At 36.8% G+C, this 23,411-nt stretch overlaps 5 protein-coding genes and 1 long non-coding RNA gene across 6 annotated transcripts; 5 read left to right on the forward strand and 1 right to left on the reverse strand.

The window, feature by feature from the left end:
- Positions 1–1,498: 1,498 nt before the first annotated feature.
- Positions 1,499–2,326, forward strand: LOC107062138 (uncharacterized). Its single transcript, XR_001474443.1, has 2 exons — positions 1,499–1,616; positions 2,119–2,326. It is a non-coding gene; the product is annotated as an uncharacterized lncRNA (long non-coding RNA).
- Positions 2,327–3,316: 990 nt separating this feature from the next.
- LOC107062132 (uncharacterized) lies at positions 3,317–4,741 on the forward strand. The gene has a single exon (XM_015312410.1). The coding sequence runs from the start codon at positions 3,317–3,319 to the stop codon at positions 4,739–4,741; it is 1,425 nt and encodes a 474-aa protein (XP_015167896.1).
- Positions 4,742–7,405: 2,664 nt separating this feature from the next.
- Positions 7,406–11,508, forward strand: LOC102602190 (uncharacterized). The gene is made up of 2 exons (XM_006355407.2): positions 7,406–7,869; positions 8,169–11,508. The coding sequence occupies exons 1-2, from the start codon at positions 7,707–7,709 to the stop codon at positions 10,259–10,261; spliced, it is 2,256 nt and encodes a 751-aa protein (XP_006355469.1). The 5' UTR covers positions 7,406–7,706; the 3' UTR covers positions 10,262–11,508.
- A 2,242-nt stretch (positions 11,509–13,750) lies between these two features.
- Positions 13,751–14,953, forward strand: LOC107062133 (uncharacterized). The gene has a single exon (XM_015312411.1). The coding sequence runs from the start codon at positions 13,751–13,753 to the stop codon at positions 14,951–14,953; it is 1,203 nt and encodes a 400-aa protein (XP_015167897.1).
- Positions 14,921–20,780, reverse strand: LOC102602526 (uncharacterized). Its single transcript, XM_006355408.2, has 2 exons — positions 20,400–20,780; positions 14,921–16,009 (listed from the first exon to the last, which is right to left on the reverse strand). The coding sequence occupies exon 1, from the start codon at positions 20,608–20,610 to the stop codon at positions 20,437–20,439; it is 174 nt and encodes a 57-aa protein (XP_006355470.1). The 5' UTR covers positions 20,611–20,780; the 3' UTR covers positions 14,921–16,009; positions 20,400–20,436.
- Positions 15,078–15,998, forward strand: LOC107062134 (uncharacterized). The gene has a single exon (XM_015312412.1). The coding sequence runs from the start codon at positions 15,078–15,080 to the stop codon at positions 15,996–15,998; it is 921 nt and encodes a 306-aa protein (XP_015167898.1).
- Positions 20,781–23,411: the final 2,631 nt, after the last annotated feature.

Raw genomic sequence — 23,411 nt, forward strand, 5'->3', positions numbered from 1 at the left:
CTATCTTGCTGTTGCTTCATAGTGAAGGACACAATGACTTGGTTGATGAAAAACTATTCGAGAGATTATCCATTACAATAGCAGATATACTAAGTGCTTGCTTCACTAATCTGCCACGAGCTATCACTATGGCTTGTAATTCTGGTGCCATTGAGGAGAGGGAAAAAAGTGTGCACAGAGCAGCTTTATTAGTTGGTAAAACCGAAGAGATCTTGAAGATAATTCAACATCATGAACTTCCAAATATAAATGCTGATTGTTGCTCCCAATTGCACACGAAAGTGTACGCAGTCGCGCAAGTAATATAGTGGCTCTTAAAAGAATCAGATTATCGAACCCAAAGGACTTGTCAATTAACTATTTTTACTAAATTATACCGATCTAATTACTTATATAAGAGAACCAAAAGAGAAGAATGCAAGAACAAAATAATAAAATTACTTACAATAGTTGGAAAATCTCAGGGCTGCAGCATGTATTGGATTTCATGTATCATATTTTTGGCTTAGAACTAATTTTAGTTGTCAAGTTAATGGTTTATAGGGTTAATTGTAGGAGTCGGGCTACACACCTCTAGTCGCCTACTCCAGTTAGTTATCTAACTACATCGTTGAGCGGGGATAAATAGACTAACTGGCGAGCATTTATATTTCATCTTATTTCGTAACCAAGCAAGTTGTTCGTCCGGGCGTCACTCCTAAACACAAATCACCTCAATCAAATGGGTCGATCGAGCTCTCTATATTCTCTGGTCTATCTAATTCCTCCTCTCTCGATTTTAAGATTTAGACAATATATTTATCTTATGGTGATCAAATATAAAATACTAAAACAAGAATATAGAAGTAATTTATAAAGACAACCAAGAATTAATTCAATAACCTTAAATAATCAACATTCAATTCGTAGCTACAACCCAGAACTAGGGCTTAGCCACTAATCTCTAAGAAGAGAAAGAAGAAGAAAAGAAAACCCTAAAAAGTATTGACGACTTTATACTTTGATACCCTCTAATTGGTCTTCACCTCTGCCTCCTCTCTAAAATAATTATTTCTATGAACTATTTATAGAGGTAATAAAATAATTGAGTCCAAATCAAATAAGGAACCCAAAATCAAACGGAATTGGGTTTCCTAGTTGTACGCGTGAACTGTCCAACCGCCTCAATTCTGCACGACTTCAACAATCTGAAGGTGTTCCACTGCTGCCACGTGGAAGCATTCTCTTTTCCTATTTGAACTTTGCAACTTTATATTTTATACATTATTATATTAAATTTAATCCATTAAGTTGTCTGCTTGATTTCCTTCTTCAACATTTCATATTTAATTCGTTTTAGCTCCAAACTTCTTCATTTTTTCATCAATTTAATCCTACAAATAAAATACACTATTAAGCACAATTCATAAAATTCATGCTCAAAAAGGACAAATATAAATAATAAATATTAGGTAAATAATGATTAAAAATATGTATTTTTGGCCTCACATCACTGATCAATCAGCTTATATTGATCAGTGGAACCTTACAGTACGCCAGCCAACAAACCTTGTTCCTGTCATCCCTTTCAACAGTGAAATACATATCTGAGCTATATACCTAATCATATTCAGATGGTAAGTTACATATCCATGAGCTATCATATGAGTAGCAATGTATACATAACCAGTACTTCCATAACTACCATGGTATTTATCAAACTATGCATGTCTTAGAATAATTTAACTTAATGAAGATTTTAGTTTTCCAAGTAGTTTTTCTTGAACTTCCATTGGCAGGAACAAGCATATGTATGACTATATGTGACTTGCTTGCGAATATTACGTTCAAGTATTTCCAAACGGACTCTCTAGGCTTACTTTCCAATTACTGATTAACTGCATTTTTATGCTTCTAAAGTGATTAATTCTACCTAGTTGAACAAGTGTTGCAATTCTGATGTTTTGAAAGGTAGACTTCATCTAACCGATAAAGAATACCTCAGAGATCTTCTTATCAGATAATAGAATAGTGACTTAAGAATATGTATAGCATGTTTTATAACTTATTTGTCCCAAATGTTAAAGATAATATTACTAACTAATTCAGTGGATTCACCACTTGCTTTTCATTTAACAGATCTGGAAATAGAACCAAAGTCAGCACAGTGAGCGCACTAATAGCACTCGATGATCCCAATGCTTCTCTGTGGATATCTAGCTTACAGTTCTCTGATGTTTACTTGAGACAAATTCAGCTGTAATAGTTTAGATGATCTAATATATTACTCCATGAACTCTACAGTGGATTGTTGTAGTTTCTGTTCTATTCCTATCTATTGTTTCTTCTACTTCCGTTACTTCATGTTCGGGACTGCTTTGGATTGTTTTTCCTTGAGTCGAGGGTCTATCGGAAACAACTTCTCTACCTTCGAGGTAGGGGTAAGGTCTTGTACCTTCCCCACATCCACTATACTGGGTATGTTATTGTTGAACTACACAGTGGATTCTTATTTTTTGCTAACATGTTGTTATGTCTTACCCCTACCTTTGAGGGGATAGAGAGACTGTTTCCGGAAGATCAAGGAAGATGTGAACTGAAAAGTCAACCCATTTCCCTGGACAGTTTTTTTTTTTTTTTTTTTGCAGGGGTGGTTGGGGATTGGTTTGGAAAATGGAAAAAAAAAGAAGAAAATTAGATATGGGAGAACTTGACCGGCACTAATTTCCACAATCCAAAGATAATAATATAACAGTTCAAAGTCTCCTTGGTTATAATTTCTGTTTTATAATACCTTTGAAAACAAGCGACAGTAATGCAGTAAGATTCTACAGAGAAATATTATTTTCTACATAAACACTGGTCAGTTTTGGACCTATCAACTTAGTTAATTAACATAGTCAACAATTTATTTTTTAAGTATTGTCTACCTAGACTAGCAGACAATCTTAGCAACCACCTGAGAAACAGTCAGATATGAGGTTCAAAGAAAACCTTAAAAATTCTATCATATCCCACTATGTTTCACTAAAAAACTCATGTCAAAGTCCTGATTCATCTCGACTTGCTGACATTCTAAACAGCCTTTAATGTGCGAATTCATCTATGACCAAAGCAAGTAAATAGCTCAAATGATAGTGAAGATGTTTATTAGAAAGAGTAAATCTTGGAAATAGCTTGAAACATAGTGAATGAAACAAATAGATATGGTTGTACCAAAAAGAACAACCTAGACAATACTCAAAGGAAATATATCAAATAGGGAGTATAGAACCTCTACCATAGACAAAGATTTCAGCTTTAAGCAAGAGATAGCCGGTGAAGAGACTGAAGCATGATGGGGAAGATACGTTGCACCATAGATGGAAACTTGAATGACTCAGAATTCAGCCAGCCAATGCCATGGATTGGTGTCTATGTAGCAGCAGCTTCTGCAGCTTGTGCACTGGGGATGGCAATGGATGCTTTTCATGGACTGCGCCACAGAAAATTCTGGTTTCCTTGCAGCTTCTTCTCTCTCAACGCTACAACCTTGACGCTACTAGCTGTTGCCACCAAGTTGTCTGTTGATCTAAATACATCCATGCCTCATCAACAAGATCAGTTGACAAAACTTAGCAGTGCTGCTCTAATCTGTACGGTAATTGCTAATTTCATGCCTTCTTTAGGTCTCGTGGAGAATAAAGAGCTGTTGATGAACATAATGGCTTTGGGAATTTTCGTTATCACAGCCATTGTGAATATTGGCATACAATTAGCTACTGGTGTAATCTATGTTTTCTTCAAAGAGCATATAGCCTTCATGTTTCTCATGCTTGTTTTGCTTCTACTACTGATCTCCTCAGCTGTGACAATACCAACTACAAAGCATTATTTGGACCTGAAATATAAAAAGAAGTACAAGTTAGCAAACAAAGAATGCAACATCATGGATACATGCACAACTGAGAAACTTAAGTACGAATTGATGAAATTTTGGACCATGGCCTATACGTCCTGCCCTCATTTGGTTGGGGGGCGCTTAGTAACATGCACTGCTTCTGTAGTTTTTTGCCTTATGAGCACAGGAATTTATGCTGATGCCATGTTTAGGTCATACATCCTCCATAAGAGCTTCAACTTTTGTAGTGGAGACTCTGAATACAAGTGGTCCACAACCTTGATTCTTGTAACTCACACAGTGGCAATAGGAGTAGGAGCTGTTGCACCAGCTTCTAGATGGTTCAGAGCCATAAATTTTGACTGCCCCAAAAAAGCAAATAATGCCTGCAAAGTCAAGTTGTTCAAAGTGGAGAACTATTGGATCCGTATCCTGCTTCAGTGGAAAGAATGCCCATTGGATTTCAGATATTGTGGTCGGCATGGTAGAAAATTTGCTCATAAATCAAAGAACAAACTTCTTGATTTATGTATTTTGGTGCAAATTATGATGGTGTCACTTAGTAAGCTAGTCCAGCTCGTTTCCATTTTCTCTGTAAGCCAGTCACTGATATACTGTCGGAAAGCAATCAAGATGCTAAAATGCAACAGTATGGTGTCGAGTCTCGATACAGGATTGAGGTCCCAAACCAGTTCAAAACCAGATCTTAGCTGCTATGCTTTACACCTTGAAGGAGAGGAAGCTTTAATTGATTTGATGATGCAAAGCAACAGTGATCTGGTAGATCATTGGATTGGGATAGGGGAAAAGAAGCAGCTTAAACATCTTCTACGACTTCTGGAGAAACTGAAATCAATCACCTGGATTCAGAGGAGTGCATGAATTTGATAGTGCTCACATTCCTTCGCTTAACTAGGAAGATCCTCCTAATTGCTGGGCTCTCCCTGTAGTGACACTAACAAGCATAGCAATTGCACTTCCAAACATCGACTTTCATTCAATCAAGGAACTCATCGGGTGTGTGAATGAAGGTCTCATGTACATCAAAGTAGCGGAAGATAACCTGGATGCAAGAAAAGACCTCGCAAATATCAGGCGGGCGGGCAGCAGAATTAGTGTGGTTAGATGTTGATCTATGTTACAAGTGGCTGGATGTGGATCTCCAGAAGACAGCCACTGAAGGACAAAATTCCAAAGACATGCTTGAAGGTCTCTCTGAGAAAGCAAAGCAGAGATTCATCGAATTCAGGAAGAAAGATTCGACTGTTTGTCCAAAGGAATCACCTTCAAAATGGCCTATCAATATGTTGGCAGCCAACAGTATGTACAGAATCTGTCAAACTCTTTTGGTAAGCTCTGATAGCATAGAGTTTGAGAACAGCAAAATCATGTTTGATAAATTGTCAACCATGATCACGGACATAACAGGCGCTTGTCTTACCAACCTACAAAGAGTTATGCAATGCCACCATGGCACCATTAAGGAGAGATCAAAAGGTGTCCGTTCTGCCATCTTACTTCTCGGAAAAGCAGAGAATATTCTGGAAATTCTTCGTTCACAGCCACTTCCAAGTTCAGTACCAGATCAATTGTCAAAAATTGATCATTGGTGTACACTGAGCAAAGAGGAAGACTACCTCTCCTGCAGTCGTAGTTCAACCTCATATTGTACTCCAACTTCCCAAAGTTCATCTGACTTGTATCTAACTGTGGACTAAGAAACAAATGCCACCTTGTTTGGATAGTCGTTACATATTGTTTTATAATGTATCATATTATATTGCATTTGTATTGATGTACTATTTTGATGAATACAATGTTTGGAGAGATTGTATCCTGCTCCTTCGTAACATTATGCTATACATTACCAATTTGAAGGATAAAACATTGTATTTAAACTAACAACACAATACAATATAATAGGTAACAACCATCCAAACAAGCTGTGAAAGTGAAAGAAGAAAAAGGTAGGTTAAGTTCTATTGCAATAGTAACATATTTGTCAACAGAATCATATTTGTTTCACATCAAATCTCCAGCTTGTTCTCTAAATAGCAACTCAATTACTACTTCCCCTTGAAAATACTAGAGAACTATTCCAACTTAATCAACAGTTAAACAAAATCTACGATGATGAGCTACAATAATTTTGATATTTCTAAGCCAATATTATGGTTCATTGTGTAAGGTAATTATTCAATTGAAATAAGCAATAGTCCTCTAATATAGCACACAAAATAACCTGCAATTTCTATTAATTGGTGAATTCAGTCAAAACTACCATACTAGTCCTCCTTTTTCAGTCTAACGTCGTCTTGAGTGTAGCACTAACAGAAAAAACCTCTTTGAATTACAACATCCCAACCCTATAAGTCTTACTTACAAGTCATATAGACCTGCCTAGTACTTCAGATAGAAAAACAGAATAGATTATTATGTATGTTGGATCAGGTAAAAGCAAAAAAATTATCACTTAATAGCACCAAGAAAGTGCTTAAACTGTACACAGACAAAAGTGAACACCAGTGTTACTCAACTAGTACATTTCTGAATGTTGTCTTCAGTAACCACCTGGTTTATACTATGCCCACAACATCTACATTCAGGTTCCTAATCTTAAGTCTACTAATGAATTCTATGGGATCCCTATCAACATTACCAAGCAGATCCCAATTTTAATACGAAATCCTATGAAGCTGAGAAAACAGTAGTGAATTTTATTAGACAGAATTGAACTTGTTCGTAAATTTCATTTAGACATTCGAACCACAATTACTTTGTATCTTAGGTGTCATCTACAAACATATAGCCAGACGAATAGTAGTTGAGTATCTTAATATTCAATGAATAGAAAAACTAATTCAACATGACAGAACCCTAAGAAAAGTCATCAATGGTTAGCTGTTTGATCTAGATTTTTTCAAAGGTTGCAATTTCCAGTGATTTTGGAGTCAAAGACAAGAAAAGTCTATTGAAGAAGATGCAGTCTGAAAAGTCAACCCATTTCCTTGTTGGGTGGAAAGGTTTCCCCTTCTTATTTTATTTTTAAAACTAAATAAGGGACTGAATTATGTGAAGGGAATAACAAATATTGAAACTACAATTCATTGTGGGAAAGACCAGTGGCACCACAAGCTAATAATAGTAAACCTCAGTTCTTTTCATATTCTTTTTGTTTTTTAAAAGTTAGTACTGTGTATTACACTGGGTAATCAGAGAAGGGAACATTGAAAATTCATCTCACAGTATTACTAATTTGGGACCCATCAAGTGAGCTAATCAACATGTCCTGTACTATACGGCTATACCTATTGTCCCACCTTTTGACTAGCAGACAATCCTGGCAACTAGCAACTACTTGGACCCACCATCCCACCCACCCCTATCTAGGGGACGGGCATCAGATAATAACAAATAAAATAACATACTAGTATATGTCAAGTGTACGCAAATCTTACCTCAATCTTGGTGGAATAGAGAGGTTGTTTCCAAGAGGCTTCGAAAAATTCTAGACATGCGTGCTTGACTTTAATACTAAACACATCAGAGGAACCCCTCCAGCAATCAAAGCCAATTATAACTCACAAAATTTCAAATAAGTGATAATGTTGTTGACTTTTCTAACATCATTCAATAAGTGAAATCATCCATGACAAAATCAAGTAAATGGCATAATTTCAGTGAAGATGTTACCAGAAAAAGTAAATCTTGGAAAACACTGGAAATAGCTTGAAAGAGAGTCAAAGAAACAAATAGATATGATTGCAGCAAAAAACCCAGAGTAGATTCACCCCACAAGAAATTCTCAAAATACTCCACCATAGACAGATTTCAGCTTTGAAACGAGATGGGAAAGATTGGTTGCACCATAGATGGCAACCTAGATGACTCGAAATACAGCGAGCCGATGCCATGGATCGGTATCTATGTTGCAGCAGCATCTGCAGCTTGTGCACTGGCCATGGCGATTGATGTCCTTCATGGCCTGCGCCGTAGAAAATTATGGTTTCCTTGCAACTTCTTCTCTTGAAAGAGAGTCAAAGAAACAAATAGATATGGCTGCAGCTAAATACCCAGAGTAGAAACACCCCCCTCAAGAAATCCTCAAATACTCCACATACACAAAGATTTCACCTTTTAAACGAGATGGGAAAGATTGGTTGCACCATAGATGGCAACCTGGATGACTCAAAATTCAGCGAGCCGATGCCATGGATCGGTATCTATGTTGCAGCAGCATCTGCAGCTTGTGCACTGGCCATGGCGATTGATGTCCTTCATGGCCTGCGCCGTAGAAAATTATGGTTTCCTTGCAACTTCTTCTCTCTTAACGCTACGACCTTGACGCTCCTAGCTGTTGCCACCAAGTTGTCTGTTGATCTAAATACATCCATGCCTCGCCGACAAGATCAGCTGACAAAACTTAGCAGTGCTGCTCTAATCTGTACGGTAATTGCTAATTTTTTGCCTTCTTTAGGACTCATGGAGAATACAGACCTGTTGATGAACATAATGGCTTTGGGGATTTTCGTCATCACGGCCATCGTGAACATTGGCATACAATTAGCTACTGGTGTTATCTACGTTTTCAGCAAAGAGCATATAGCCCTCATGTTTCTTATGCTTATTTTGCTTCTGTTACTGATCTCCTCAGCCTTGACAATACCAACTACAAAGTATTATTTGGACCTGAAATACAACAAGAGGTACAAGTTAGCAAACAAAGAATGCAACATCAGCTATACATGCAAAACTCAGAAACTGAAGGACGAACTGATGAGATTATGGACCATGGCCTATACCTCTAGCCCCCACTTTGTTGCGGGGCGCTTAGCAACATGCACTGCCTCTGGAGGTTTCTGCCTTCTGAGCACAGTAATTTATGCTCAAGCCATGCTTAGGTCTTACTTTCTCCATTCGAGCTTCAGCTTTTGTAGTGGAGAATCTGAATACAAGTGGTCCACAACCTTAATTCTTGTAACTCACACAGTGGCAATAGGAGTAGGAACTATTGCACCAGCTTTTAGATGGTTCATAGCCATAAATTTCCAATGCCCCAAAAAAACAAATAATGCCTGCAAACTCACGTTGTTCAAAGTGGAGAACTACTGGATCCATATACTGCTTAAGTGGAAAGAATGCCCGTTGGATTTCAGAATTTGTGGCCGGCATGGTAGAAAATTCGCTCATAAGACAAAGAACAAACTTCTCGATTTCTGCATTTGGATGCAAATTCTGATGGTGTCACTCAGTAAGGTAGTTCGGGTCATTTCCACTTTCTCTGTGAGTTGGTTACTGATAAGCTGTCAGAAAGCAACCAGGATGCTGAAATGCAAAAATGTGGTGTCTAGTCATGATATAGAGTCACAAGCTAGTCTAAAGCCAGATCTTAGCCACTATGTTTTACACCTCGAAGGAGAGGAAGCATTAATTGATTTGATGATGCAAAGCAACTGTGATGTGGTAGACAAATGGATAGGGATGGGGAAAAAGGAGCAACCTAAACATCTAATACGATTTTTAGAGAAAGTGAAGTCATCACCTGGATTCAGGGGAGTGCACGAATTTGACCATGCTAAAATTCCTTCTTTAGACACGGAAGAACCTCCTAATTGCTGGGCTCTTCCTATAGTGACACTGACAAGCATTGCAATTGCACTTCCAGACATTGATTTCCACTTAATCAAGGAATTAATAAGGAGTGTGTATGAAGGTCTCATGTACGTCAAACTTGTTGAAGAGAACCTGGATAGCAGAAAAGACCTAGTATACATCAGGAAGGCAGCAGAGTTAGTGTGGGTAGAAGTTGACTTATGTTACAAGTGGCTGGACATCGATCTCCGCAAAGCTGCCACTGAAGGACAAAATCCAAAAGGTGTGCTTGAAGGACTCTCTGAGAAAGCAAAGCAGAGATTCGTCGAATTCAGAAAGAAAGATCCAAATGCTTGTTTAAAGGATTCACCTTCAAAATGGCCTAACAATATGTTGGCAGCAAACTGTATGTACAGAGTATGTCAAACTCTTCTGCAAAGTTCTGATAGCAAAGCGTTTGAGAACAGCAAAACCATGTTTGACAGATTGTCAACAATGATTGCGGATATAACAAGTGCATGTCTTACCAACCTTGATAGAGTTATATCCATGCAATGCCACCATGGCACCATTGAAGAGAGAGCAGCAGGTGTCCGCTCTGCCATCTTGCTTCTGGGGAAAGCAGAGAGTTTTCTGCATATTCTTCGTTCACAGACACTCCCAAGTTCAGCACCAGATCAATTGGGAAAAATTGATCATTGGCGCTCACATAGCAAAGAGGTAGATTACCCCTCCTGCAGTAGTAGCTCACCCTCAAATTTTTCTCCAACTTCCCAAAGTTCATCTGACTTGTATCTAACTGTGGACTAAGAAGCAAATGCCTGAAAGTGGAAAAAGAATAAAGATGCTGCTTAAGTTCTATTGCAATAGTACCATATTTGTTTATTTTTATGCTTTGTATGATACAACTGAAATTTATTTGTTTCACATCAAGACTCTAGCTTGTTTTATAAATAATAACACCTTGAAGGAGAGGAAGCTTTAATTGATTTGATGATGCAAAGCAACAGTGATCTGGTAGATCATTGGATTGGGATAGGGGAAAAGAAGCAGCTTAAACATCTTCTACGACTTCTGGAGAAACTGAAATCATCACCTGGATTCAGAGGAGTGCATGAATTTGATAGTGCTCACATTCCTTCGCTTAACTAGGAAGATCCTCCTAATTGCTGGGCTCTCCCAGTAATGACACTAACAAGCGTATCAATTGCACTTCCAAACATCAACTTTCATTCAATCAAGGAACTCATCGGGTGTGTGAATGAAGGTCTCATGTACATCAAAGTAGCGGAAGATAACCTGGATGCAAGAAAAGACCTCGCAAATATCAGGCGGGCGGGCAGCAGAATTAGTGTGGTTAGATGTTGATCTATGTTACAAGTGGCTGGATGTGGATCTCCAGAAGACAGCCACTGAAGGACAAAATTCCAAAGACATGCTTGAAGGTCTCTCTGAGAAAGCAAAGCAGAGATTCATCGAATTCAGAAAGAAAGATTTGACTGTTTGTCCAAAGGAATCACAAAATGGCCTACCAATATGTTGGCAGCCAACTGTATGTACGGAATGTACGGAATCTGTCAAACTCTTTTGGTAAGTTCTGATATCATAGAGTTTGAGAACAGCAAAATCATGTTTGATAAACTGTCAATCATGATCACTGATCACGGGCATAACAGGCGCTTGTCTTACAAACCTACAAAGAGCTATGCAATGCCACCATGGCACCATTAAGGAGAGATCAAAAGGTGTCCGTTCTGCCATCTTACTTCTCGGAAAAACAGAGAATATTCTGGAAATTCTTCGTTCACAGCCACTTCCAAGTTCAGCACCAGATCAATTGGCGAAAATTGATCATTGGTGTACAATTAGCAAAGGAGACTACCTCTCCTGCGGTAGTAGTTTAACCTCAAATTGTACTCCAACTTCCCAAAGTTCATTTGACTTGTATCTAGCAGTGGACTGAGAAGTAAATGTCTGACATCTTGTTTGGATGGTTGTTACATATTGTTTCATAATGAATTGCATTATATTGTAGTGTGTTGTATTGTTTTGATGAATACAGCGTTTAGATAGATTGTATCATTTCTTGTCACTACATAATGTCATACATCAGCAATTTGAGGATTAACCTACAAGAACGGTAGGGTGAAGGATAAAATAGGATTATCACATAATAAGCAAAGACAAATGAGAAAAAGAAAAAAAAAAGAGAAGGTAACGACGCAATCACACCAAATCGGTCCTGACATAAAATGAGTCTTTTTGTCATTACATAACGTTCAAGTAACAATCAAAACAAACATTGTAAAAACTAACACAACACAATACAATAGATCACAATCGTCCAAACAAAATCTTTGATTAAAAAGGTATGCTAAGTTCTGTTGCAGTAGTATCATATTTGAAAAAGTGGTTTACATGAAATAACATGATGCAAGAAAACTAACCTGCAATACTGTCTTTTTGGCTGCTAAATTGGTCTTAGAGATTGCCAAGTTTTCCTCTACTTGGTCTAATATTTGCTTGTGCTCTTTGAATTCTGCATTAGCCTTATTGTCCTACCCTACTTGTATAGCTCATATAAGAAAACAAACCATTTCGATATAGTAAGATATTTGTATGTTGAGAAGTTAAGACTAGAGTAGTTAGAAAGTTTGTATGTTTTTTGTAGTTTAGTTAGTCCCTAATTTATTCAATATAGTTTTCAGTTGAATCACTCTGAATGTTGTTGGGAAACTTAGCTTTGATCTATGAAAATCCTTATAAATAATTATTCTTTTTGGAACCTCAGGAAATCCGTAGTCGCTATCCTTCCAGTGACAGCATGTGAACCAATAGTAAACCGCGCAAGGCTAACCCGTTGCGACAAGCTTAATTGAGAAGGCCTTGGTAGGAGATATTGATCTCTGGCTACCCTTGCGGGATACACCTGGTGCACCAATTCAGCCACCCTTACGGGTCCTTATAAATAGTTACAATAGGCATTATGTTGAATGAAAAATCAAAATTATCTTCACTCTTGCATTTTCTATTCTTCATTTTCTTAATTATGTATGCTTTACGTTTGTGAATATTTACTAGCTTACTCGCTACAAATGATATAGAGACGACGAACTTACACCTCACTTTAAGTTGCAATGCTCAATATATTCACTGATAGACCAATGTGAACTTCATTTAGATATTGGAACTACACACTTAATCGTATGTGTCATCTACAAACATATAGCCAGAGAAATAATAGCTGAATGAGTATCTTAAAATTCAGTAAATAGAAAAACTAATTCAACATGACAGAACCCTAAGAAAAGTAATCCATGGTTGGCTGTTTGATCTAGATTTATTCACAAGTCCAATATCCAATGTTGTTGGAGTCAAAGACCAGAAAAGTCTACTGAAGAAGATGCAGACTGAAAAGTCAAACTATTTCCTTGGATAGTTGTTATTGCAGGGGTGGATGGAGGGGTTTCCCCTTTTTAATTTTTAAATTTTAATTATTTATTACTAAATAAGGAACTGAATTATGTGAAGGGGATAACAAAAATTGAAACTACACTTACCGTGGAAAAGACTAGTAGTACTACAAGCTAATAAATAAGTAGTAAACCTTAGTTCTTTTCATGTACTTATTTTTTAAGAGTTAGTACTATAATCCACTGGGTAATCAGAGAAGGGAACATTGAAAATTCAACACAGTGTTACTAAACTGTAATAATGGGGTGAATTGATTTGGCTTAGTGAGTGTAATACACTCATTGACCGTGCGTGTAAAAACCTTTTTAGTTGACTTTTTAAAAAAATTCTCTTCTTCTTTCCCATTTTCAGCCACCATTTCTGAAACTTAAACATCCAACTATGGTGAATCAAAACAGTTACCATAAACAATTGAAAAATGATAGAAATTGTTTTAGAAATTTAGAAATGTAACCATTTTAAGATTTACTTAGTAAATTAGTTTATGAGAATCTTTCCCAAAAGGATTGAATATTTACATAGAGGAACCACTCCAGCAACCAAAGCCAATAATACTCACCAGACTTCAAATAAATAATCATGTCAGCGTCCATCTTGCTGACATTCTAATATCATTCACAAAGTGAAATCATCCATGACCAAATCAAGTTAAGTGGCCAAATTTCAGTGGAGATGCTACCAGAAAAAGTAAATCTTGGAAATACCTTGAAAGAGAGTCAAAGAAACAAATAGATATGGCTGCAGCTAAATACCCAGAGTAGAAACACCCCCCTCAAGAAATCCTCAAATACTCCACATACACAAAGATTTCACCTTTTAAACGAGATGGGAAAGATTGGTTGCACCATAGATGGCAACCTGGATGACTCAAAATTCAGCGAGCCGATGCCATGGATCGGTATCTATGTTGCAGCAGCATCTGCAGCTTGTGCACTGGCCATGGCGATTGATGTCCTTCATGGCCTGCGCCGTAGAAAATTATGGTTTCCTTGCAACTTCTTCTCTCTTAGTGCTACAACATTAACGCTCCTAGCTGTTGCCACCAAGTTGTCTGTTGATCTAAATACATCCATGCCTCGCCGACAAGATCAGCTGACAAAACTTAGCAGTGCTGCTCTACTCTGTACGGCAACTGCTAATTTTTTGCCTTCTTTAGGTCAAATGGAGAATAAAGAGCTGTTGATGAACATAGTGGCTTTGGGGATTTTCGTCATCACGGCCATCGTGAACATTGGCATACAATTAGCTACTGGTGTTATCTATGTTTTCTGCAAAGAGCATATAGCCCTCGTGCTTATTTTGCTTCTGTTACTGATCTCCTCAGCCTTGACAATACCAACTACAAAGTGTTATTTGGACCTGAAATATAACAACAGGTACAAGTTAGCAAACAAAGAATGCAACATCAGCTATACATGCAAAACTCAGAAACTGAAGGATGAACTAATGATATTATGGACCATGGCCTATACCTCTAGCCCCCACTTTGTCGCGGGGCGCTTAGCAACATGCACTGCCTCTGGAGGTTTCTGCCTTCTGAGCACAGTGATTTATGCTCAAGCCATGCTTAAGTCTTACTTTCTTCATTCGAGCTTAAGCTTTTGTAGTGGAGACTCTGAATACAAGTGGTCCATAACCTTAATTCTTGTAACTCACACAGTGGCAATAGGAGTGGGGACTATTGCACCAGCTTTTAGATGGTTCATAGCCATAAATTTCCGCTGCCCCAAAAAAACAAATAATGCCTGCAAACTCACGTTGTTCAAAGTGGAGAACTACTGGATCCATATACTGCTTAAGTGGAAAGAATGCCCGTTGGATTTCAGAATTTGTGGCCGGCATGGTAGAAAATTCGCTCATAAGACAAAGAACAAACTTCTCGATTTCTGCATTTGGATGCAAATTCTGATGGTGTCACTCAGTAAGGTAGTTCGGGGTCATTTCCACTTTCTCTGTGAGTTGGTTACTGATAAGCTGTCAGAAAGTAACCAGGATGCTGAAATGCAAAAATGTGGTGTGGAGTCATGATATAGAGTCACAAGCTAGTCTAAAGCCAGATCTTAGCCACTATGTTTTACACCTCGAAGGAGAGGAAGTATTAATTGATTTGATGATGCAAAGCAACAGTGATGTGGTGGACAAATGGATAGGGATGGGGAAAAAGGAGCAGCCTAAACATCTAATACAATTTTTGGAGAAAGTGAAGTCATCACCTGGATTCAGGGGAGTGCACGAATTTGACCATGCTAAAATTCCTTCTTTAGACACGGAAGAACCTCCTAATTGCTGGGCTCTTCCTATAGTGACACTGACAAGCATTGCAATTGCACTTCCAGACATTGATTTCCACTTAATTGAGGAATTAATAAGGAGTGTGTATGAAGGTTTCATGTACATCAAACTTGTTGAAGAGAACCTGGATAGCAGAAATGACCTAGTATACATCAGGAAGGCAGCAGAGTTAGTGTGGGTAGAAGTTGACTTATGTTACAAGTGGCTGGACGTCGATCTCCGTAAAGCTGCCACTGAAGGACAAAATCCAAAAGGCGTGCTTGAAGGACTCTCTGAGAAAGCAAAGGAGAGATTCATCGAATTCAGAAAGAAAGATCCAAATGCTTGTTTAAAGGGTTCACCTTCAACATGGCCTCCCAATATGTTGGCAGCCAACTGTATGTACAGAGTGTGTCAAACTCTTCTGCAAAGTTCTGATAGCAGAGTGTTTGAGAACAGCAAATCCATGTTTGACAGATTGTCAACCATGATTGCGGATATAACAGGTGCTTGTCTTACCAACCTTGATAAAGTTATATCCATGCGATGCCACCATGGCACCATTGAAGAGAGAGCAGCAGGTGTCCGCTCTGCCATCTTACTTCTGGGGAAAACAGAGAGTGTTCTGCATATTCTTCGTTCACAGTCACTTCCAAGTTCAGCACCAGATCAATTGGAAAAAATTGATCATTGGCGCTCACATAGCAAAGAGGTGGACAACCTCTCCTGCAGTAGTAGCTCACCCTCAAATTGTTCTCCAACTTCCCAAAGTTCATCAGACTTGTATCTAACTGTGGACTAAGAAGCAAATGCCTGGAAGTGGAGAAAGAAAAAAGATGCTGCTTAAAGTTCTATTGCAATAGTATCATATTTGTTAATTTTTATTTTATGTAAGATACAACTGAAATTTATTTGTTTCACATCAAGACTCTAGCTTGTTCTCTAAATAATAACTCCATCACAATTTTCCCTATGAAAATAACATAGAAATGTTCCAACTCAATCCAGTGTCAAAATCTGCAGTGATGATCATGACCTACAATAGTTCAGTTAATTTTTTTGAAACTGAATAGTTCAGTTATTTCATTGCCAAATTCTGTTTATTTGTGTAAGCCTGTAAGGTAATAATTATTTATGCAAGCAATACTCCTGTATACACGGTACACAATGTGAGCATCTAGAGAGTTTAGCCTCCTGATACATGACTTTACAAAAAGGCATGCAGTCATCTATGTAATTGGCACATCATACTTGCTCAAAAATATCACAAAAAAAAAAACTTGAAAATTATCCTAATGATACAAAAATATTTTCCAACCCTTCAAGCAATTTTCTGTATCCTAATGAATACAAAAGACTATGACTTCCACTAAGCAGTAAGAATTTAAATCAATTATGAGTTTATAACTATTCCCAGTGAGGCAAGAGTTTTATGATGAAGATAAAGTGTTGTGCTAAACAATAATTTAGTTTAGGTTAAATAATATCCTCCTACCTGAAATAACTACCAACCAATTTCCCAGTCAAGTGCGAAGTTGGAAAATTCCACACCATACCCTGGAAATTACTGAAGATGCCAAAAAACATCCCTTTTCCTCAAAGCTGAAGAGCCACATCACAGTGCGAGCACCAAAAGACTAAGAAACAACAGACTCAACAGCGCGTAACTGGGCACCGCCCTCTCCTAATATAACTTTTATTTTATGGTCTACCCCTCCATCCTACAAACAAAATCAAGTGGGTGTGTGTGGTAAACAAAAGAAAACAGAAGCAGAGAAGAAAAATAGAGATAGTACCAAATATAGAGGAGCACTCAGCGGCTATCAACGTGCATAATTAAATATTTATCAAGTTTCAGGAACCAAGAGGTCCCATCAGTTAGATCATCGAAGAACATAAGCATCTGGAATAACACAGAAGCACACTTTACACACTTTTAAAGAAGAGATTGCACGTAATTGAGAACTTACATAAGAACAGCAGTTTAAAGAAAGCTTCGAGACACGAAAAGAAAATATTCAACACCTATTAGAATACAGAAGATGGAGGAGCATGCTCTGCATCTTTCCCAACACAGAGACGGTTAGCAAAACAATTATTCCATTAGGACCACTTGCACCCTTGAGTCAAATCTAAAATACCCAACCATATCCTTGAGACCACTCCAAGGAAGAATCCACCAAACCAAGCAAGAACCCGAAGAAGTCTAAGAAGAGAGACAAGACATCAAATCCAAACAGATTGCTCCACGATCTAGCCTGCTAGTGCCACATAGGGGCTCATTTGCATCAACATAGAGAAGGTTATTTTATTAGTAAAAAAGGACAGAATTCCTTTAGCAATGTTGTTGTTTTTTGAACAGGTAACATTTTTGTGTATTAATAGCAAAACTAAACGAAGGGTGTGTAGTCCCCCATATTTACATCCAGATGAGCAAAAAAAAACATGCTCCTAGTCCTTAATCTTCTCATAAAGAATCGATTAGATCATAAACTGATTCTAACTCCTCCATTAAGCTATGTTTACACCAAAAAAAGAAAAGCCCTAAACATTTCATCTTTAGTTTCTGTATACTAATGGCTTTGTCTTCAAAACAAACTTGATTTTTTTTCTCCCCACACAGTCCACCAAAAGCAAGCTGGGACAATTTTCCATCTCTCTTTCTGATTGGGGGGATTGGTATCACTGTTCCAGCAATGCTTTTATTTTTGACAAGGTAAACTAATTTCATTTATAATGGGATGAGAACTCTGGTATACAAGTGGTATCCCAAGAAGTACAAAACCTATGTAGCGATAATAGACACCCAATCTTCCATACATATTGGAATCTCATGGGTGCACCAAAAAGAAAGAATCTGACTAGAGGTTGTTGTTCCTCAAATGTACAAAATCGTTCTGTTCCTTCAAAAGCTATCCTGTTTCTCTTTTTCCATACAATAAATGGGTGCTAGTGGGGTGATATCCCACACCTTCTGGTTTCTCCTCATTCTTCTAAATGTTCAGTTGAACAGGCTCCCTCACGGTGCATGCACCACCCATTGAAGTCCGAACCATCTAAAGGTGTTCAATCAAAAGAACAAGCGAGATACTCAATGACAATGTAAAAGGAGGTGGTCCACACCCGAGCTCTTACACATAAAACACCAACTGGTATATGTTATACTCCTCTTCATCAAGTTTCAGCTGTCAAAACTGCTACCAGGTTCCAGTCAAGTCAAGAAACACACCTTCTGAGCACCCTGGATATCTAAATTGATAGATGTGGAAAGGAAGAGTCCTCATTCTTTAAAACTGCTCCAATCCAGATGGGGTCTCACAAACTGAGTGCAGAAATAACTCTCAAGAGTGTCTGGTCATAAACAATAGGAATTGAAGCTTTAAGCAGGGTTTGCATCACCAACCTCGTCCCACTCATTGTAAAACTAGTTCACAAATGGACAGCTAATAAGTAGATGGCAATGCCTAAATCAAAGCTGAGAATCATTTTGAGTACCTACTTTTGCAATTTTTTCAACCAAAGGATCAATAAGTTTTCCAAACTACCAGACACCAATTAGTACTTTGAAAAAGTAAATTAACCTTATGTTACACTCACCCCTTCATAAAATCAACTATTTCCTGCACACAAATGTTCGCTTTTTTACCAGAAAATCATTCTATCAAACATTAACGGTAAGTTTAATGCTTGATGACATGGATCCTAATGAAGCATTTTCAATCAATCTTAATTTCGCAAATGCTTCAATAACACAAGTAGCATAAAACAGTGTCAGCTAGGATCATTGCTGATCCTAACCGCAAGCATACACATTTCCAGAGAAGTTATTAATCTGTTCCCTTCACTGTTTCATCACATAAGTTGCTTCAATAGCCACTTCTTTCTTGTTCAGGACGCATTGCATATCTAAATTACTTGTTAGGGATTTTGCTGTATATATTTTCTGCTTAATCTCCACTGAAGAAAAAGTTGGATAAGTAAATCCTGAAAACTGATGCTCATAGCAGATATCTGACTGTGAATGAGGGAGTTGAAAGATTACGAACACTTCTGCATGACTTAATTATCACTAAATGCGATAAATCGTTAAATTCATTCTATCCCCTTGCACTTTTATGTTGATATAGAAGATTAGAGGTATCAATCGAGAATGAGATTTTTTCTGTTGTCAGCAATAACTGTAGTACATCAACAGGATATAAAATTTGGGGAAAATGTAGTTATCGTTTGCCAAGCAAAATACAACTTGAAATACTCATAACCAGATGAAATTCCTTAGATCAGTGCTAACACAAGTTGCAAATATTTTGATTCTGTTATTGGTTGTATAGTCTTGGAAGTCATCATATCGACAGGGAAATGATTCAGTCAGAGACTCGCACAACAATTGAAATATGGCAATCACAAAAACGCCATACTCAACTTGTTAAAAGAATGGGCTTTAGAACCAGACCTCCCTGTTAGTGGAATAGAGGTCTGCTTTCTACACGCATTTGTTTGTGTTTCCTTTCTATTTATTTAATAAACTTTGGCTAGCTGGAGGTGAAATAAGATGCATAAACTGTGATTGTTAAAGAGGAAATTCCATCCATTTTGTAAGAAAAAAAAAACATATCCATAAGGGAATACTACTGCATGTAATCTCATCTAACAATTACATAAGCTGGTCTTATCCCTACAATCATTTATCCCTTTCACAAATCGCATTCATCTCAGCATATTCTGATATTTGACAGCCAATAAATGAGATATAGGCTCATCGAAATTCACCAAATTCTCATATTTCACAAATCTCCTAACCATTGCCTTTATTATTCACTGGAAAATTTCCTCTAAAGTTTATTCTCTCCATCAACTACGCCTCAATCCCAAATTCAACTATATAAATCCGTATTCACTGCAAAATTCAGCTCTATTTCATTCCTCTATTACTTTTGTATGCACATATTTAAAAGTAGAAAGACATAATTTTTCCTTTGTTTCCACCACCCAACAAGATAGTAATAAAAGGAATATCAATCAAATCAAAACAACTGAAGCAAAATCTCATTTCATTGATAAATCGTATAGATAAAAACATTGACAAAATTCAGTAAACTTCCTCAAATTCCCAAAATTCACCCTAAATCTAATTTGCTAACCCCTTCCCCACCCACCTCACCCCCATGGTTACACAATAGTTAAAAATTCAAACACTAAGCACCTGATGAATGACCAAACGACGCCGTAACGAACAGGTACTAATTATCATCATCCCTCTTCTTCGGTTTGCGATAATTCTCTTCAAAATGCTTGGCGATAACAACTCCAGTGTTGACGAGCTTCTGGATATTGGGAACGTTGTAGTTTTGGGCCAAGTAGATACCCAAACCCGTACCCATAGCAAACGAAAATGTGCTTCTGAAAAACCCCATTGAAGATCAAAAATGTTTGTGTTTTCTTCTTCAATTAACCTTTTTTGGGTTCGATTTGAATGGAATCTAGGGTTTTACAGCAGTTAGGATTTTGTTAATTCTTTGAGGTTTTTGGATTTTGGAGAATTATATAAAGGTTTGCGTTTGAAATTTGGCCCCTTCTCCAAGGTTCTTGCAAGTCTTGCGGAGCAGGGAATGTGGGACCCGTATGGTTCTCCCGGGTTTGGGTTAGGGAATAGTCCAGAAACTTCTAATGGGCTTTACGGCCCAGTAATTGTGAAACTTACAACTTATAATGGCCCAATTCAAATGGGACCGAGGGGGAAGAAAGAGGCCCAATGTCGTTCCTTTGTGCTCTTAAAATTGACTGGTCTTTAATTTTTGCTCCACTTATCTCATATATTTAATTTTTTGTTTCTATTGCTTATTTAAAAAAAAGTTAAAGGATGAAGTATTTTTATTTATGCATACTTGCTTCGTTTGGCAATAGCTTTTGTAACATTTATAGAGTTTATTATCTTCTGAAACTGAACTTTGTTTTGTTCGATATAAATTTTGTATGAATTAAGTTATTCGACATAATATTTGTAGTATTTTATCTAAATTTGTTATAGTGTTTAGAAAGTGAAGTTCAATATTTTTATAGACATATGTGCTTTATTCCTTTTTAGTTGAATAGCGCTCGTGTTTTTTTGGAGTTTGATATGTTTTTGGCCATTTTGTGTTTGAAAGTTCATTTTATTTAGTTTTACTTGAAGTATTGAAGGACAAAATAAGGGCATTTCTGCGAAAGAACCTTCCTTAATTTGTAAAAAGTTTGATGATATCCTATTTAGTGAAATGCACAAAGACCCGTTATGGGTGTTGCCCTTTAATTTATACTCAAATTGATTTTTTTTGTAAGTTTATCTGTTTTACGAAACAACATGAGACATACGTGACTGAAAGTAAAATTTTGTATTTGACTCAGATATTTTTATCTAAAATGTGTTCTTGTGAAATTCAAACATCGAAATCTTTTGTTTGAAGTTTGATAAAATATTCTTCACTAAAATTTTACCTAATTATATGATCTTATTGATTATGTTATTCTATTTAACAAATCTCAAACTAATGTTATTCAAAATGAAAATAAAAGTACTAGAACTCCACTATATATATGTTTTAATTTTTTTCAGCAGGACTAAGAAACTTCTATAAACATAAGAATTAAAGTGAACAAGCAAACATACCTAACACTAATCACAATTAGTTAGTCTATATATAATATTTCTTTCTCACCTGGTGTTCGGTATCTATATAGGCACCCGACTAAATTTGGATTCGCGTAGGAAGGTCTCACATTAGGGATAAAGCGTTCTCTAACAAAGGTCACTCCGTAACCATGCAGACTCGAACGCGAGACCTCTTGATTAAGGATGAAAGAGTACTTATCACTCCCCGTGCAACTCTTATTGGTATATATGAAATACTTGAAAGTTGAAACAACGCAATATAGAATTGAATAGACTTTTGCTTTTTTTTGCAAGTTGTGTCATCACTAGATGTCTAAGAGTTGTGAGAAAGACAAGACCAAAGTGCTTGGTTGCCATTACCCTTTGCCCATCACTTGTTTTTTTATCAGTTGAAGAGGAAGGATGGATATAAAATCACCAAGTTATATTTTTAAAAAAAAACATTTTTAAAAACTTTTATTTTTTATAAATAAAATAAGTTTAGAAAAACAATCCACACCACAATCTAGTTAGAAGAATGTCTGCCAAAACCAAAGAAATGTTATTCTTCATTGGATGGGCTAAGGATGGACCACTTTAGCACCCCAAAACTAATATTCAATGGATCACATTCTTTCTCCCTTACTCCATCACATGGGCTTTGCCTCTAGGCCTTCACATTTTGTAGTATAGCCTATATTTGAAAAAATATATTCCTTTTATTACTAAAAAAATGAAACACTTTTAGTCAAGATGAAATGTGTTTGGTAGGGTTGTTTATCGGTCGATTTGTTTTGATTTAGAATGACATTGATTCATTTACTAAACAATAGTTTATTAATATGTTAAACTGATAATATAACTATTAACTTACGGGTTTTTCGAAAATAGTCTATTTACCTTCAGGAGGTAGTGATAAGACCTGTGTAACACTTTAGCCTCCTCAGACTCAACTTTTCACTGAATATGTTATTGTTTGATATGGGTTATTTCACAATCGTTAACACCACTTCGTGATTCAGTCATCGATTTAATCGATATTGACTGTTAACTTATATTTTTGAACGTTGTAATAAAACATAAAAAGAAACATGTGATTCTACAGTCTACACGATATATATATAGTAGTATGTAGTTGTAGAATTCGAGTCATCCTAACTTTCCAATTTATTTGTCCCAACAATTTTCAGAACCTAAGATTCTTGCGAGCTTTGATTTTTACCTATTTTTTATCGGGAAAGAGATTGTCAAGCAGGTGAAATTGAAATGAAACTTAGGGAAGAAAATAAATAGTCCCCATTGTAGGTAGTAGTAGTATGTAGAACCAAAAGAAAAACTATAATACATAAACTAGATAATCTTATTTGAAACCACCAAAATATCTATGAAGCTAGTGTGAAAATAAATCTTATTAGGTAATCGATTAAATCATTAAGAAAATTTAAAGGAATTGTTAAGCGAATTGATAATAAGTTAATATAAATACACAATTATTTTCAAATTGTTATATATATGAGAAATTTAGTTCCGCTTGTGCAAGCTTGTTCATATTATCATCCCAAATTTGAATAAAGAAAACACGTGGTA

This window comes from Solanum tuberosum, unplaced genomic scaffold (genome assembly GCF_000226075.1).
Source record: "Solanum tuberosum cultivar DM 1-3 516 R44 unplaced genomic scaffold, SolTub_3.0 scf00201, whole genome shotgun sequence".
Lineage (NCBI taxonomy): Eukaryota > Viridiplantae > Streptophyta > Magnoliopsida > Solanales > Solanaceae > Solanum > Solanum tuberosum.

Excerpts from the sequence above, each read along its gene's own strand:
- LOC102602526 (XM_006355408.2), bottom strand. The coding sequence starts at position 20,610 with ATGGGGTTTTTCAGAAGCACATTTTCGTTTGCTATGGGTACGGGTTTG.
- LOC107062133 (XM_015312411.1), top strand. The coding sequence starts at position 13,751 with ATGGGAAAGATTGGTTGCACCATAGATGGCAACCTGGATGACTCAAAA.
- LOC107062134 (XM_015312412.1), top strand. The coding sequence starts at position 15,078 with ATGGGGAAAAAGGAGCAGCCTAAACATCTAATACAATTTTTGGAGAAA.
- LOC102602190 (XM_006355407.2), top strand. The coding sequence starts at position 7,707 with ATGGGAAAGATTGGTTGCACCATAGATGGCAACCTAGATGACTCGAAA. Across the intron at positions 7,870-8,168 it reads CCGTAGAAAATTATGGTTTC|CTTGCAACTTCTTCTCTCTT; the intron begins CTTGCAACTTCT and ends AATTATGGTTTC.
- LOC107062132 (XM_015312410.1), top strand. The coding sequence starts at position 3,317 with ATGGGGAAGATACGTTGCACCATAGATGGAAACTTGAATGACTCAGAA.